At 59.7% G+C, this 15,538-nt stretch overlaps 1 protein-coding gene across 1 annotated transcript; it reads left to right on the top strand.

Annotated features, from left to right (window-relative positions):
• Positions 1–2,338: 2,338 nt before the first annotated feature.
• DUSP7 (dual specificity phosphatase 7) lies at positions 2,339–10,190 on the top strand. The gene is made up of 3 exons (XM_032290069.1): positions 2,339–3,043; positions 4,507–4,941; positions 8,030–10,190. The coding sequence occupies exons 1-3, from the start codon at positions 2,527–2,529 to the stop codon at positions 8,335–8,337; spliced, it is 1,260 nt and encodes a 419-aa protein (XP_032145960.1). The 5' UTR covers positions 2,339–2,526; the 3' UTR covers positions 8,338–10,190.
• The last annotated feature ends 5,348 nt before the right edge of the window (positions 10,191–15,538 follow it).

Raw genomic sequence — 15,538 nt, 5'->3', positions numbered from 1 at the left:
GCAGGCTAATGTGAGGGATAGCAGGGCCCCTTTCCTCTCTCTAGGGTAGTTCTTCCTCATGCTTGGGCAGTAGAGGCTGGGGAGGGGGGTGGTTTAGAGGAGGTTCCCATTTCAGCTGTTCCCTCGCTAGTGAGAGCAATGGCCCATTCCTCACCAGGCGCTCAGAAGTGAGTATGCCTCAGCATCATGGGACACACACCCAGTCTCATTTGAGGACAGCGTAAGCCTCCTGTTAATGTGATTCTGGCCCGCCCCACAGGGATGTCACCCTTATTGGGCATTTGACACCTTCTTGAGCTACCATGGACCCATCTGGGGAGGGTCCATGACCAGTCTCTCCCCTAGAGAAAGAGAGGTCCCTGCTCATCTTGTGGTGGACCTGGGGGAGCACTCAGACCGGCAGCCAACCCCGTGGTGGAGCAGAGTGGAGAGACAGCAGGCCTGAGTGGGAGACGGCGGTTCCACTGTTGTTGCTCCAGCTCCAGGCAGTCTGGTGCTCAGGAGGCCCTCGACAAGGCTTGCTGAGTGAATGGAGCACTGCTCAGCAGCTCACTCTCCCCTGGGAGTTTGCTCAGGCCTCTTTTCTAAGTGCTGCCTCCCTCCCTCACATGCAGCATCCAGCCTGCCAGCCAAGGGCCCTGGCCTCAGATCACATCCTCCCAGCCGGATGGATTCGAGGCCCAGAGGAAAGAACTGTACTCAGGTCACATGTCACATCTGCAAGTGGCAGGACAGAATCTGGGTCTTGGCCTCTTGGGCCCTGGGAGCTCTTTCCATAGGCCCAGTACTCCCAGGACAACCCTGGGCGGAGAGCTGCTTCTCCTTTCATCTCTGTGAGCACCCAAACACTGCTAAGACCACCTCTGGCTGCACTGCTGTGGCCTGAGAGTGTCACTGTGGGAGAGACCCCTGCTCCTTTGGGACACAGCCCTGTGGTCCAGGATGAAACCCTTCAGGAAGACTATCCCTTGCTTGAAAGACTGGGGCGAGGGCTGCTTCTGAACCACCGCTTTACGTGCTTTCTGGTCGGAGGTTACCGGAAAGCTCAAATCCTCGGGGTTCCAGAGGCCCTCCCTCAAGCCCCACAGCTCCCCCACAGCCAGGGATGGGGGAAAAGTGTCTCAGAGCCGACCAGCCTCGGGCGGAGTAGGCGGGGCTAAGCCCCAAGGAGGGAGGGGCACCCCGCTAGGCAAAGGAATGGACCAGATGGACGGCGGGGCCCAGTCTCGAGCTCTCACCCTGGCTCTGCAGGGAAAGCACGGCAGGTCCCGCGCAAGCGCGCCGCCTGCGTCGAGACGCTTTGTTCTAGCGCTACCTGCGGGTCCATTCACCTCCGCTGCCCCGCCTGCCAGCTAGTCGACACACGGCTGGCGGAGGCCCCGCCCACTTCCCCGCGCTGGGTGGAACCCCCGGCGGGCCCTGCCTCCCTCCGCCACCGCCTCTTTCGGCCAGGATTGGCTATCTGCGTGGCAGGTGCCCGCCTACCGCGGAAATTGATTGGTCTATTGAGAGGGAGGCAGGGGAAGGAAAGCTGATTATAAAGCAGCATCCCCCTCCCACCCGACCCGTGGAAAAGTCACGTGGCGCTTCGCTGGGCGCCTGTCACCACCCTGCTTGTAAAGCTTTCTTAAAGGGCTCGTGTTCCCTTCCAAGAGCTGGTCCTTAACAGGATTTCTCCACCCCTGCCCACGGAAGGTGACACGGCCCTGAGTTTTCCTACCCCGCCAGTCGCCCAGGTCCTGATTTCCCGTCAGGCCTGCTGGGGTGAGACGCTTCCCCCAGGTCTGGAACCTGTGACCGTCAGGGGGACGATGAGGTCGCCTGAAACAGAGACCGCCTAGCACAGTGCGTGGCACGTAGTAGGCGTTCAATTCCCATTTGTTGAATGAACTCGATGACAGAATGAATGAATGGGGATGACAGGCGGAAGAAGGAGAAGTTGCTCAGCTGGACAGCCCCACCATCACGCCCCGTCCCGGGGTAACTCTGCTCCTGTGATGTAGGGTGGGGGTGCCAGTCATAGGACACCCCCAGGGCCGCTCTTCCCGTAGTGCCCAGAAGAGCTTGGGAGCACGCGCAGAATGAACCCGTGAGGGCGTCTGGGCCGGGCCCCCTAGGCGAACTGCAGTCAGCTCTGGGCTAGTCCAGGGAGCGACGGTACGGAGAAGCTGTAGAGGAGGGCCCCGCCGCGGGTCTCCGGGCGCACTGGCCACAAGTGCGCCAGCGTACCCTGTGGGGAGGGGCGGTGGAGGCGCTGCGCCTTTAAGTCCGGGCGCCGGCCCCGCAGCCCCGCCCCTCGGAGAACGCCTCGGCGCGCGGCCGCCGGAGCCGCTGTTTAATTGGGGCTGTCAGGCCGCGGTGCGCGCGGAGGGCCGGGCGGGCGGGACGGAGGCCGGCAGGCCGGGGCAGCGGGCGTGCAGCTCGGCGGGAGGCGGGCGCCCGGAGACGCGGCTGGGGCCCGCGCGGCCGGGGCGCCGTCCCAGGGCAGGGCTGCCCGGCCCCGGCCCCGGGCCGCCCGCGCTCCCCATGAAAAACCAGCTCCGCGGCCCCACAGCGCGGGCGCACATGTCGACTTCGGGGGCGGCGGCGGCTGGGGGCACCCGGGCGGGGTCCGAGCCCGGTGCGGGGTCGGGGTCCAGCGCAGGCACCGGGGCGGGCGCGGCGACGGGAGCAGGGGCCATGCCCTGCAAGAGCGCCGAGTGGCTGCAGGAGGAGCTGGAGGCGCGCGGCGGCGCGTCCCTGCTGCTGCTGGACTGCCGGCCGCACGAGCTCTTCGAGTCGTCGCACATCGAGACGGCCATCAACCTGGCCATCCCGGGCCTCATGTTGCGCCGTTTGCGCAAGGGCAACCTGCCCATCCGCTCCATCATCCCCAACCACGCCGACAAGGAGCGCTTCGCCACGCGCTGCAAGGCGGCCACCGTGCTGCTCTACGACGAGGCCACGGCCGAGTGGCAGCCCGAGCCCGGCGCTCCCGCCTCGGTGCTTGGCCTGCTCCTGCAGAAGCTGCGCGACGACGGCTGCCAGGCCTACTACCTCCAAGGTGAGGGCAGCACCGAGACTCCTTACGGGAGCGGGGGCCCCCTACGACTCCCTGACGCCCCCCTTGGAGGCTCTTTCCTCTCTACTCGCTCGGCCTGCCCCGTTGGGCGCCACGTCGTCCCCAGCCCGCGTCCGCCCTCCTGGAGCCCGGTCCCCACCGTGTGGGTTTGGCAGGAGCGGGGCTCCCTCTGCGCCCCCTTTCTTGGCCCGATTCGAGTGGGTGGAACAAACTTTTCCCTGCCTGGGGTTTCCTTTTTTTCCTGTTGATGGGGCGACAGTAGCACCCAGGCTCCAGTGGAGCCCCTCAGAAGAGGGAGGCGCCACCTCCCGGAACCCTAAAAGCGGCAGGGCGTCCAAGTCCAGCCTGGAATTCTTGTTTCTGGAAGGCCAGGATCAGAAGGGCACCTTTCATAGCACCATCCTCATCTCCAGCGCGTGGAGACCATATGGGTTGGGGTCTCCTGGATCTGAGAATTGCTCTTTACACCAGAGGATTGCCGCCTCTGGGAGGCGCTTGGGGCAGCGTATGGGCAGGGTCCACGGCTCTGGCCCGGATCTCTCTCGGGAGCTCCAGGTCCCCAGCCTGATGCCCCAGAGCTTGCCGAAGGGAGAGGCAGCACCGGGGGGCGAGTGGCTGAGGCCGGTGTTTCCAATTAACATTCCAAAATGGCCTCTTGCTGGCAGCGGGGCAGGAGGGGAGGGGAGGCCTGCGGCACCCTCGGGCGCAGGGCCCATGCCTCGCTCCAAGGCGCTCCCTATTTTTCCTGTCCCTGTATAGCCCCAGTGGCCCTCCCCTGCTGCAGGTCCAAAGCTGGGGGGCCTTGTGTTCTAAGGGAGTGCTCTAGAGAAGTGGGGCCAGGACCCCCTTCAGGAACCTACCCCTGCTGGGGAAAGGGGCCAGCCAATACCCTCCCACTACCCTCCCCAGCTGTAGTTTTGGGGCTGGGCAACCACTAGACTCCCCTCCAGGAAGCCCAGGACCTCTCTGCCTCTAGCTAACCCAGATGTGGCTCTGGCACCTGTGGTATCATCTGTAAGAGGAGTTTGCCAACCCAGAGGTGCTGGCTAAGATGAGGTTGTCTGCTTTCCTTTACCACTTATCTGTTACTGAACACCCATGGGTGCTATGTGTATGTGGGAGCTGCAGAAGAGGAATTAACTGGGGCCTGTCCTCAAGTGCCCTATAACTGGTGGCATGGCTGGGGGACCTGAAGTGTTATGGGTACGGGTTTGGAGTCCAGGCACATCACTTCACCTCCTGGGGCCTCAGTTTCTGTGAAGTGGTCATGGTTTAGATGGAGAGAACACAAGAGAGAGCACATGGGTAACATGCTTGGCATGGCCTATGCTGACCATTGGTGTGGTGGTGCTTGGTATGGGGAGTCCTGCCCATCCCTGGTCTTGTGCAGCCCATCTGGGCTCTCACCAGTCTCTCACCCAGGCCTTGTCTAACCCTGGCCACAGGTGGTTTCAACAAGTTTCAGACAGAGTACTCTGAGCACTGCGAGACCAATGTGGACAGCTCTTCCTCGCCGAGCAGCTCACCACCCACCTCAGTGCTGGGCCTGGGGGGCCTGCGCATCAGCTCTGACTGCTCTGACGGCGAGTCGGACCGAGAGCTGCCCAGCAGTGCCACCGAGTCGGACGGCAGCCCTGTGCCATCCAGCCAACCAGCCTTCCCTGTCCAGATCCTGCCCTACCTCTACCTCGGCTGCGCCAAGGACTCCACCAACCTGGACGTGCTCGGCAAGTACGGCATCAAGTATATCCTCAATGTCACGCCCAACCTGCCCAACGCCTTCGAGCACGGCGGCGAGTTCACCTACAAGCAGATCCCCATCTCTGACCACTGGAGCCAGAACCTCTCCCAGTTCTTCCCTGAGGCCATCAGCTTCATTGGTAGGTGTTGTGTGCTGGGCAGAGTGGGTGGGTGTATCAAGGTGTAGCAGGACTCTGGGTGGCGCCCCCACCTGACTGGGTATCTCTGGGCCTGTTGAGACCTGTGTGTGCCCTGCGTGTGCCAGCGTGTGCCCGTGGGTGTACCCATGCCTACTGTGAGTCACTGAGTCCCTTGGGCCCCTCTACCTGTTGGGGCCTGAGCAGCCTCCTGAGACCTGAGCTCCCCCCAGCTGGCAGCACCTCTTGGGCTCTCTGCTGCCCAGCTTGTGTTTCCCTGGCGTCGATGTTGTTTCGAGCTTAGCAAGCTGAAACATCACAGCGCACAGACCTCCCACGGGTCTCACTTGCTCTGCATCACACCTCAGCACACGTGTCTCTCCAGAATGGGTCTGTCACAGTGACTCTTTGGGCTTTAATGTGTACCTAAGAGGGCTGAAAGGGAGCCCTGGAGCCAGAGGCACACCCCAAACAGGCAGCCATTGAAATGCGGTGACCGCTAGCTTGGTCAGGCTCCAGATGCTCTCTGTAGCCTGTAGGGCTCGCTTGGAGTGTAGGGAGGAGTGTAAGAGAAGGTGGGGAGTAGAGAAAGGCCTCCTCCAGAGCAGTGTGTCCTGCTGTCTGGCTTATAGCCCTTTGAGTCCCTGTGTCCCCAGCCTCAGCTGACTTGGGTTCCCCACTGCCTTCTCCTTGGCCAGCTGGAGGCTGTGAGACTGCAGTTCATCTCCCCTGGCCCAGGGTGCAAGGAAGGGGCACGGGGGCTCAGGATGAATGTAAATGCTAGGTCTCTGAGCCTGGTGACCCAGTGTTTCTGCCCAGCCTCCAGTGGCAAGGTGTGGGGGTGGCCTGGGCTGTCTTTTCCCGATGGTGGCTATGTCCAGTGGAGGGCGTTTTGGTGTCGGTTGGGCTGGGCTAGCTTTAACAACAGGAAGTGGGAGGCTTCCCCGCCTCATCCGCTTACTGGGAACCAAAAGTAGGTGCCTGGCTGGGAGGAAGGAAGGAAGCTGAGGCCTGGGGGAGGGGCTGCCTGGAGCTTCCCAGCCCTACCACCCTCCACTCCCCCACCCCCCCACCCCCCTCCCTGGGGGCCAAGAGGGCTATGGGTGCTGCCTCAGCATTTGAACTCGCCCAACGAGGGAGGGGAGTAGAAGGAAGCAGGCTTCTCCAGGCTGAGCCTGGCTGGTGGGTACCTTTATCCTCCCTGAAGGCCCCTCCCCATCTGGGTAGATGGACCTTTTTCCTCATTTGACAAGTGAAGGGAGTGAGGCCCAGAAATCCCTTAGGAGTCAGTGGGACAGGATCAGTCACCAGCCACACCCAGAAAAGGCCAAAAATAAAGCCAGCAGAAACAGACTCTCTCTGGATCACCTGGAGGTGGGTTTGGAGGCTGGGCGTTCCTCACATCCTGGTGTTACCACTGGAAACTTGTCCCAGCACCCCCTTCTCCCACCCCCAATCTCAAGGTCAGACCACACAGCTCCAAGTGAAGCTGCAACATCTGTCTCCTCCCCTGATGACCCTTACCAGTGCCTTAGCCATGGGGCCCCCTGTCAGTCCCTGCGTCTGGATGAAGCACTTCCTGTATGCTTAATTCTTGGTACCCCTGGTTGGGCAGAGATGGGGAGAGGAGGCTCTGTCAGGACAAAGGCAAAGAACAGTGGGTGAGCCTGTGTGTCATCTTGTAGGAAGGCATTGATTGAGTGCTAGCTGTGTGCCTGGCTCCTGGAGGGTTCAGAGTCAGAGTGGTGGGGAGGTCAAGGACCCCATGGCTGCCTCTTGTGAATCTATGTCCCTGGCACAGCTATGGCACACAGAGAGGCAGCTGCCCCAGGGTCCAGGAGAGATTATAAGACTGAGTTGCTCAGTAGCTCAGCCAGTATTTATTGAGCTTCTACTATGTGTCAGCCAAAGGAGTCTGAGGGTGGCACTGGGGGAAGCTGGAAGGGTTGGAGGGGGAGCTGGGAGGGTTGGAGGGGGAGGCTGGGAGGGTTGGAGGGGGAGCTGGAAGGGTTGGAGGGGGAGACTGGGAGGGTTGGAGGGGGAGGCTGGAAGGGTTGGAGGGGGAGCTGGGAGGGTTGGAGAGGGAGGCTGGGAGGGTTGGAGGGGGAGCTGGGGGGGTTGGAGGGGGAGCTGGGAGGGTTGGAGGGGGAGCTGGGAGGGTTGGAGGGGGAGCTGGGGGAGTTGGAGGGGGAGGCTAGGAGGGTTGGAGGGGAAGGGGAGAGGAAGGGTCTGCATTCAGTTGGCTGTGGTAGGAGGTGTCACTGGCACATGGGCCTGCTATGGAAGGTCTAGCAAGCAGGCAGGGGTGGGCCCCATTTAAGCACACCTCACTTATGAAGCTCCATCACAAGTGATAGCATGGCCATTGTCCTAGTCCCTGTATCTTCAGGAGCTGGGGTTAAGGCTGTGGGGACTAGCTGGGCAGAGGGCAGAGTGAAGCGCAGGACCAAGCCACCTACTTCCTTCCAGAGGAGCCTCCCTCAGGCCGCTTTCCTGGGAGACTCTCAAGGACAACCCACAGGAGCAGCTCCAGGAGAACCAGCCCAGCCCTCAGTCCCAGGTCAAGGCCTGGCAGCAGCGGGTGCTGAGCTAGGAGGAGCCTCTGTGTGGCCTTGTGCTTGTCACTTTGTCTCTGGGTCTGTTTTCTCGTTGATAAAATGGGCTCACTGGCTATGGTGCAGATGACTCAAGAGGATGCAGGTGCCACCATGGCAGCAGTCGCAATGCACATGGCGGTGGTGGTAGGACTAGCCGTGATCACAGGCGTTACAGTAGTTCATGTTTGGTGATCTCTCACTTGCCTCAGGTTCTTAGGAGACCACTGTGCATAAATAGGCCCCTTTGATAGATGAGGAAACTGAGACAAACTGGGTATCTAGTGCATTGGGGCTAAAGTATGCAGAGCCTCCACAGCAGTGCTGCTGACCTCTATTTCAAGTTGCTGCCCTACCCACACTGGGCTTGGCCAGGTCCCTTGGGGGTCAGGCAAGACCAGCCAGTGACTATGCTGCTGTCTGTGCCCCACCTGCCCACCTATGTGAGAAGGTTCCTTGAAGGAGGCCCCTCCCTGACCCATGCTGATGTGTTTCAGACGAAGCCCGCTCCAAGAAATGTGGCGTCCTGGTGCACTGCCTGGCAGGCATCAGCCGCTCAGTGACGGTCACTGTGGCCTATCTCATGCAGAAGATGAACCTGTCACTCAACGACGCCTACGACTTTGTCAAGAGGAAAAAGTCCAACATCTCGCCCAACTTCAACTTCATGGGGCAGCTGCTGGACTTTGAGCGGACGCTGGGGCTAAGCAGCCCATGTGACAACCACGCGCCCAGTGAGCAGCTCTACTTCTCCACGCCCGCCAACCACAACCTGTTCCCACTCAACACGCTGGAGTCCACGTGAGGCCTGGTGCACGGGGGGCATGGCACCAGGCCCCTTCTCGGCCCTCCGTGGGGCCAGGTGGAAGAGCCCAAGCCTGCCGCCTCTGGCCTGAGGAACCCCCAGGATGTCGCCTGTGCCCAGAGGCCCAGGCTGATCGGTGTGTCGGAGCGCCCCTCACCATCCTTGGGGGCGGGGTCCGCAGGCAAGATCTCCCTCTGCAGGGCTTGCTGGAGAGGCCTCGGCTCTCAGACACGTGGCTTTGGGCGTCCACCAGGGCCTCATGTTGTCCCAGGACGCTCCTTTCTGCTGATGGCCCAGCCAGTTTGGCTGTTTTTTAAAGACACATCCACGGACCTGAGTTTACTTTTTACTTTTGGCAGGTAAATCCAAGCTCCCTGGAGCACAAAGAGTGTTTGAGCTCTTCTTGATTTTTCTTTTCTTTTTTTTTTAACAAAAAAGTGTTATTTTCAGGCTACATGCAACAGTGGATTGTATAACCCAGTATTTCATCCCCTTCTTGATCCTGCGAGAGAGAGAAGTGTTCTCAGTTTTGTTTTTCGTTCAGTTTCAAAAAGCAAGTATCGTGTTTGTTTTTTAATGGAAAAGACAGACCCCCACGTTGACCTTGACCAAATGCGTTTTGCACATGTGTGAAGCCTCTGTTTCCTCAGCGGGCCCTTCTTGAAGGGGTGGCTTACTGCTCTTCAGGTATCGGGACCCCCAGTCGTGCCACCTCCCACCCTTGGCCCAGTCTGACTTGGCCCTGCATTTGCCTGTGATGACTGCTGCAAGTTCTGATTGGTGGGCTGGATGGTGGTCTTTGCATTTTCTGCCCTCTCATCCATCCCTCTGGTGGTCCCTGCAGACCTCCCTGAGGCAGAAGGTGGGGAACCTGGGGCTATGCCACTGTCCCACTGGAGGTGGGCCGCAGGGGGCTGCCAGGCAGTAGCATTGCCCTCTGGGCTCAGCCTCTAAGAGGGCCTGGGCTCTGAGCCCTTCTGTATACTTAGCTACTACTCCTGTCTGTCTGTCTGGCGCTGTCTCTCTCTCTCTCTCTTTCTCTCTCTCTCTCTTTTTCTTTCTCCCCCCCTCCCTCCTCTCTTGTAACTGGGAGTGGAGGCCCAGTGGCTGGGGAGAGCTCAGGTGGTGGGGCCCAGCCCTCCCTCCAGGTTCTTCCCTCTCCCTAGCTGTCGCTTTGGTCTGGCTGCCACTCCCAGCCCCTTTGTCCTCGTGGAAGCTTGCCCCGCCCTCATCTTGCCCATGCCTTCTACTGCCAGGAGACTTGCACCCATTTCAACCCTCAGGCAGGGGCAAGTGGGGCAAGGATGGACCAGCAGAAGAGGGGTGAGGCTCTGTCCACCTCCCCCGCCTCCACAGAACAAAGCCACGGATTCCGTTATCTTCCTCCAGTTTTGTTCCTTCTCCAGCCTCAGTTCTACCAGGTGTCAGGACTGCATGGGGGCCTGGGGCAGGGAGAGCGATCGGGCCAGGGTCCCTGACAGAGCAGCACTCAGCATGTGAGTGAGGCCGCGGAAACTCTGCCCCACTGCTTCTTACCTCACAGGGGTGGTTTTCAGGGATTCTTTAGGGCAGTAGATTAAAATCTTGCCACAGTTGAGAAATTGACAACAAGCTTCCATGCTGTACATGGTTCTTTTTCTCTCTTTTATTTTTAAAAAGAAAACCCAGAAAGATGCACCAGGTTTGTGTAAATGAGGGTGTGCCAGAAGGTGGCCAGTTTTGCTTTATGATCTTATGAAGGAAGATTTGTGACCCTACATATATATATATATACACACACATACATATATATATCCCGAACCAGCAACGGGACTTTGTTTATATTGCAAATAAATATTATTTTTTCTTTAAAATGAGTCGTGTCCAGTAAGGGTTTTGGGCCTGGGAAGGAGAGGAAGGAGTGCTGTCGACCGGCATCCTAGTGCCTGCTCTGTGCGAGGCATTGGCCTGGTCCTCCCTGGGGTCTGCTAGGCACTTGGTTAGACCAATCAAGGTGCCCCACAGATGGGAAGGAGCAGCCAAGGTTTCTGGCTGAAGCTGGGGCAGGTGGCATTTCCCAGCCCTTAGGCACTGGCAGACAGAGGCATCAGGGCTTTCTCTTGGGCTTCTACTGAAATCAAGGCTTGGAGAGGTTTTATGGACCAAGTTCACACAACTGAGCCCAGACTCGCCCTTCATTGCCCAAGGCTGTCTGCTCGTGCATTGCCCAGATTGCAGCCCCCAAGACCCTGACCCTTTCTGTTGCTGCTGCGTGGGCAAGAGAGGGGAATCTGCATTTAACCCTGCCCCTGCAGGTCCTGGGATGTCAGTGGGACTGAATCGTGGGCAGTGAGCAGGTCAGCCCTTTGCTTCTTAAGGGCTGGGTGGCCTTGGACAGGTCCCTTAGCCCCCCAGCCTCAGTATCCATCTCTGAAGTTGGGTTGATTGCACCCAGTTCCTAAGTGCTTTTCAGCTTTGTGGCATGACGAGCACATGGTTGGCCTCAGCTCAGAGGGAGGAAACAGCCGTGCTCAGGCTTGCACAGGGAACGGTGAGCATCGGCCTCCATCCAGGCTCCCCTGGCGGTGGGGTCTAAGCAAGGCCCTGGGCTGGAGCAGGAAGGAGACCTGGAGAAGGATGGTGACCACAGCCTGGGGAAGTCAGGCCCCCAGTGGGCAACAAGCCCTGTGTGACAGATTAGGAAATGAAGCCTCCAGAGTGGCTTAGGTCTCCCTTTCCTCTGGCTGGATCAGGTGAGCCCCAGTCAAGGACATAAGCCTGGAAGCTGACTCAGTTTCCCCATTTCTGCCATTCCCCAGCTCTATCCCTTCAGCAGACTGATGAGCACTGAGCTGAACCCAGGTGGAATGTGGGTGGGCAGGACGGGGAGGGTGAGGGCAGCTGAGCCTGGGACTTGCCCTGTTGGGGTGTCCAGGCTGTCCTTCTCTTCCCTCCCTCATCTCTGCTCTTCAGTTTCTCTGCACCAGAACGCAGTCACAACCATCACTCGCTGCCTGTGGCAAGGGGTGGAGGGCAGGTTCTGCCCGCTGTGGGACCTGGGTGCAAATCCCAGCTGTGTGACTCCAGTCCCTCAGCTCTCCCCTGAAATACTCCCATCTGGAGCGTGGAAGAATCCTGCCACTCATCCGGCAGGCCTGTGTGGGTGGGAGGGGACAAGGGGGTGGTGCTGCTGTTGCTCCCCGGCTCCCTCCGGGCCCTGTTCCTTCTGTGCCAGGGGCAGGCAAGGGGGTGGGGGCCTGAGCAGGCAGAGACTGGGCCTTTGTTCCCTCTTGCTGTCCTCGCCCAGGCCTGGGGAAGCCCGAGGGTGCTGAGCTGGGGGCTGGGCCCTTGACAAGCCGAGTAAGTGCCTGGCAGTGCCAGCGTGCCCAAGCACAGGACCCGGTGGGGGTGGGAGTGGCAGCCGCCTCCTGAGCGGGCTCTTCAGACCAAGGACTGGGAGTGCCTGAAGAGGGCCAGCCCCGTCACTTAGCCCTGTGCACTCTGGGGCCAGTGGTCTCTCTGACCACGTGTCCTCATTACCTGTAGCAACTCCTACCTTAGCACTGGGCCTGGCTAAGGTTCCCTGCGTGGGGAAGGAGGGCCAGGTCATGCCTGAGTGGCTGGGCCCTGGGTCCTTGCTCTGTGACCTTGGGCTGGGCCACACTTACAGGACTGAGGTTCCCCACCCCGAGTTTCAGGCTCCCGTCTCATGGCTCCTGGTCCTGAGCGCCTCTTACCCCACCCTGGTTCTGCCGTGCTCTCCCCGGCAGGCCCTGCTTCCTCCAGGCCATCTGTGGCTGAGGCCCTCGGTGCCGCTGCCCTGTGCTCCTGGACACTTGGCTCTGTGGGGGTGCGCCTGCTTCATCTCTGTCCCTAGTCCTATTGCTCTCCTGAGCCACTTTGCCTCCTTGGTCCCTGTTTCTGCCTCTGTCTTAGCCCGGGCCCCAGGGACCTCATCCACTTCTTAGCCGCTTAGTGTTCTCATGGGAGGAGGATCCGGGACACTTACTCACTTGCACATTCACCCAGCAGCCATTTCCTGTGCCGGCCGGGCAGTCCCAGGGAGGGAACATGCCCGAGGGAAGCTCTGTGATGTCACGCGGGGTGGCAGGATAATGGGGCCCTCAACTTGTCCTCTGATAATGAAACAAGTGCAATGTGAGGACTGACTCAGGCTGGTCCAAGGCAGCACTTGGAGCGCTGTGGAGCGGCCACCTTGAAGGGGTTCTGACGAGGAGACCACAGGAGAGATGAACCTTTCCCTAGGGTGGTCCTGCTCTGAGCCTGGGAGCCGGAGAGGGCCCTGCTCTGCCTGCCACCCCCACAGGGCCCCTCCCCAGAGGGCAGTCACGCCTCGTGAATGGAGCAGGGTAGTGGTGGGCGGCAAGCCTGCGCTGGAGCCTGACCCTCCCCGCCGCTGCCCCTGTGCTGCGCACCTGGGCCAACACCATGACTGCACTGTACCTCCCTCTGTGTCAGCATGGATGTGTCTGGGACACCAACACCTATCCCCAGACCCTTGGCAGAAGCCAAAGGACCTGATGTGGGAGCCAGCTTTCTCTGGAGGGAGCACATTAGCATGCTGACCTCTGGGTGCCCCGGTCCTTGATGTCTTTGCCCCTGCTTGTTCTGGGCCCCGCCAGGACACAGTGCTTGCACCTGACTCCTGAGACCCAGCAGACCTGAGCACTCTGGGAAGGCTCAGAATCACTCTGCTCCCGAGCCCGGCGTGGATGGGGAAGGTGAGGTTTGCAAAGAGGTTTGCCTCATAGAGAGAGGCAAGGTAGAAGCTGGGCACCCCCCTGCTGCCCTGAGGCTTCACACACACACACACACACACACACACACGCACACACACACACACGCGCACACACACACACACGCACACACACACACGTGCGCGCGCGCGCACACACACACACACACACACGGCATCACCATCCTCTGACTAGACAAGCCCATGCAGGTCTCACAGCAATGGAGGCGCCGCCTGCCTCTGACTGTAGCCTCCTCTCATCAAGGTGTGTCCTGGGTGAAGTCATCCCTTTCCAGGAACGGCCATTAAAGACTATCATTAGCGACTCTTAGAGGCCTCAGCCCCATTGTCTGTGGCTGGGTCAGATGAGCCCCGACAGGTGACCATGATGCAGACTCCGGCCCTTGCTAGAACCCCTGTTGCCCAGGCAGCCAGCCCCCTACCCAGGGCTATCCGGTGGCACACCTCCAAGGGCCACTGTCTGCTGTGTAGCTTCTGGGCATGTGTGGGGTCTCCACACACCTCCCTTCCTCCACGCCCTCACCTCTTCCTCTGCCTCAAGGCTACAGGCAGAGGAGAAGCTGCAGTGCCCTTCCGCAGGACATGGGGGGCCAGGGAGGAGTCTCTTTAGGGGGCAGGGAGCCCCTAGAGGGCTTCAGGCACAGGGCCATCAGGGTCAGGCTGTCACAAGGAAGTTCTAGTTGCTGCGTGGAGAACAGCCTAAAGGGCAAGCGCACAGGCCAGGAGACAGAGGAGGCTGGGGCAGTCGTTCAGGGTGGGGCAGGAGGGCTGGAGAGGGTGCGAAAGGATCCTGCAGACCAGCAGGACTTGGGCCGCATGGGAATGGAGACCGCTGGTGTGAGCAGAGGGTCCCAGCTTGTCTGACACCGCATCCACAGTCTGAAAGCCAGCCGCTGTGCCGCATAGAAGGATGCAGTTTAGCTGGGGCATGCATGGGCCCACGGGACCCTGAGCCCCACTCACCTCCCCTGAGGGGAGCTTGCCCCACCCTCACTGTGCAGCCACATGCTGAGCACCCAGGGAGGACCAGGGGGCCCCAAGATCCTCATGCATGCTGGGAACTCCCCCAGGACAGCACAGCCCTGATGGCCAGTCTCAGAGCCCCGGTTTCCTCATCTTCACAGTGGGGATAAGAATTGCTGATTCAAGAAGAGACAGCAGGATAAAAGTCTGTTGCTCAGATGGACCTAGGGAACAGGAGCCCGGGTGAGTTCATTCAGCTGTGGCCTCCCGACCCACCCCTGAGGACGGGTGCCTCCCAATCTAGCCATTGCCAATTTGCGATTTGCGGTGTGATCTCGGACAAGCCTCCCCCTCCATTCAGTCCTCAAATTCCCCAATTCCACTGACGAGAGACAGAATAATGACCCTGAGGGAGCTGGCCCTCAAATTCAGCACTGCACTCCTTTGAGCCTACCTCTGGTCCCCCAGTTCGCATGCCCAGAACCTAGTTCACTCCTCTCTCCACAGAACCTGGCATGGGGGCTCCCCATGGAGGAACTACAGGGGCAAAAGCCCAGACCACACTTTTCCCCAGGCCCCTGGTGCCAGGTCCCTGCAGCCCTATTTATTCCCTGGCTGCTGGACACCACTGATTCTCCCTCCCTGGTTGCTGGGACTCAGGTAGTCTCACCAGCACCTCTGGGCAGGGAGTGTGGGTGTGGTTCTTCCACATCTCAGATTCTTTCCTTGGGCCTCATGCCCAGAAGTGGCATTTCTGGGACAAACACCTGTGCTCCATTTCTCCAGACTGGCTTCTGAAAGGAAAGCAGAGTTGTTTGTTTTTTACATTCAGCTGTTACTGTTGATGATTTAGAGAAGCCACGTGTTGGCAGTGCCAGGCACACGGCAGGGGCCCAGGAAGGCACCGGGGGCTGAATCATTCCTCTGCGTGAGCTCCTGCTATGGCTACCCCTCATGCCTGGCCCTGCCTGGGAGCCGTTCTGATGTAGTCAGTTGCCTGGAAGTTCAAATTGCAGTGAGGGCCATAATAATAAAAACACAGCCATGGCCCCTGTTCTGGGCCAGGTGTCCTGCAAGCTTTATATGATGAACTCACTTTATCTCCCCAGCAGCCCTCGGAGGGAGGCGCTGGATTATCCCTCATGGACAGATGAGGAAGCCAAGACAGAAAGCCGTAAAGCCATGTGTCAGGAAGGGGCCCCACTGGGGTCTGGCACAGACCCCCTCCCCTCCCTCCCTCTTTCCTTCCCTCCCTTCTCTCTCTCTCTGTCTCTCTTCTTTCTTTCTTTTTTTTCTGACAGAGTCTTACTCTTGTCAACCAGGCTGGAATGCAATGGCATGATCTCAGCTCACTGCAACCTCTGCCTCCCAGGTTCAAGAGATCCTCCCGCCTCAGCCTCCCTGAGGAGCTGGGATTACAGGCATGAGCCACCATGCCAATTTTTGTATTTTTTGTAGAGGTGAGATGGAGTTTCACCATGT

The sequence above is a fragment of the Sapajus apella genome, unplaced genomic scaffold (genome assembly GCF_009761245.1).
Source record: "Sapajus apella isolate SASKATOON/1434 unplaced genomic scaffold, GSC_monkey_1.0 scaffold23, whole genome shotgun sequence".
In the NCBI taxonomy this organism is placed as follows: domain Eukaryota; kingdom Metazoa; phylum Chordata; class Mammalia; order Primates; family Cebidae; genus Sapajus; species Sapajus apella.
The sequence above is the reverse complement of the archived record's forward strand: the minus strand, read 5'-3'. Positions and strand labels throughout refer to the sequence as shown.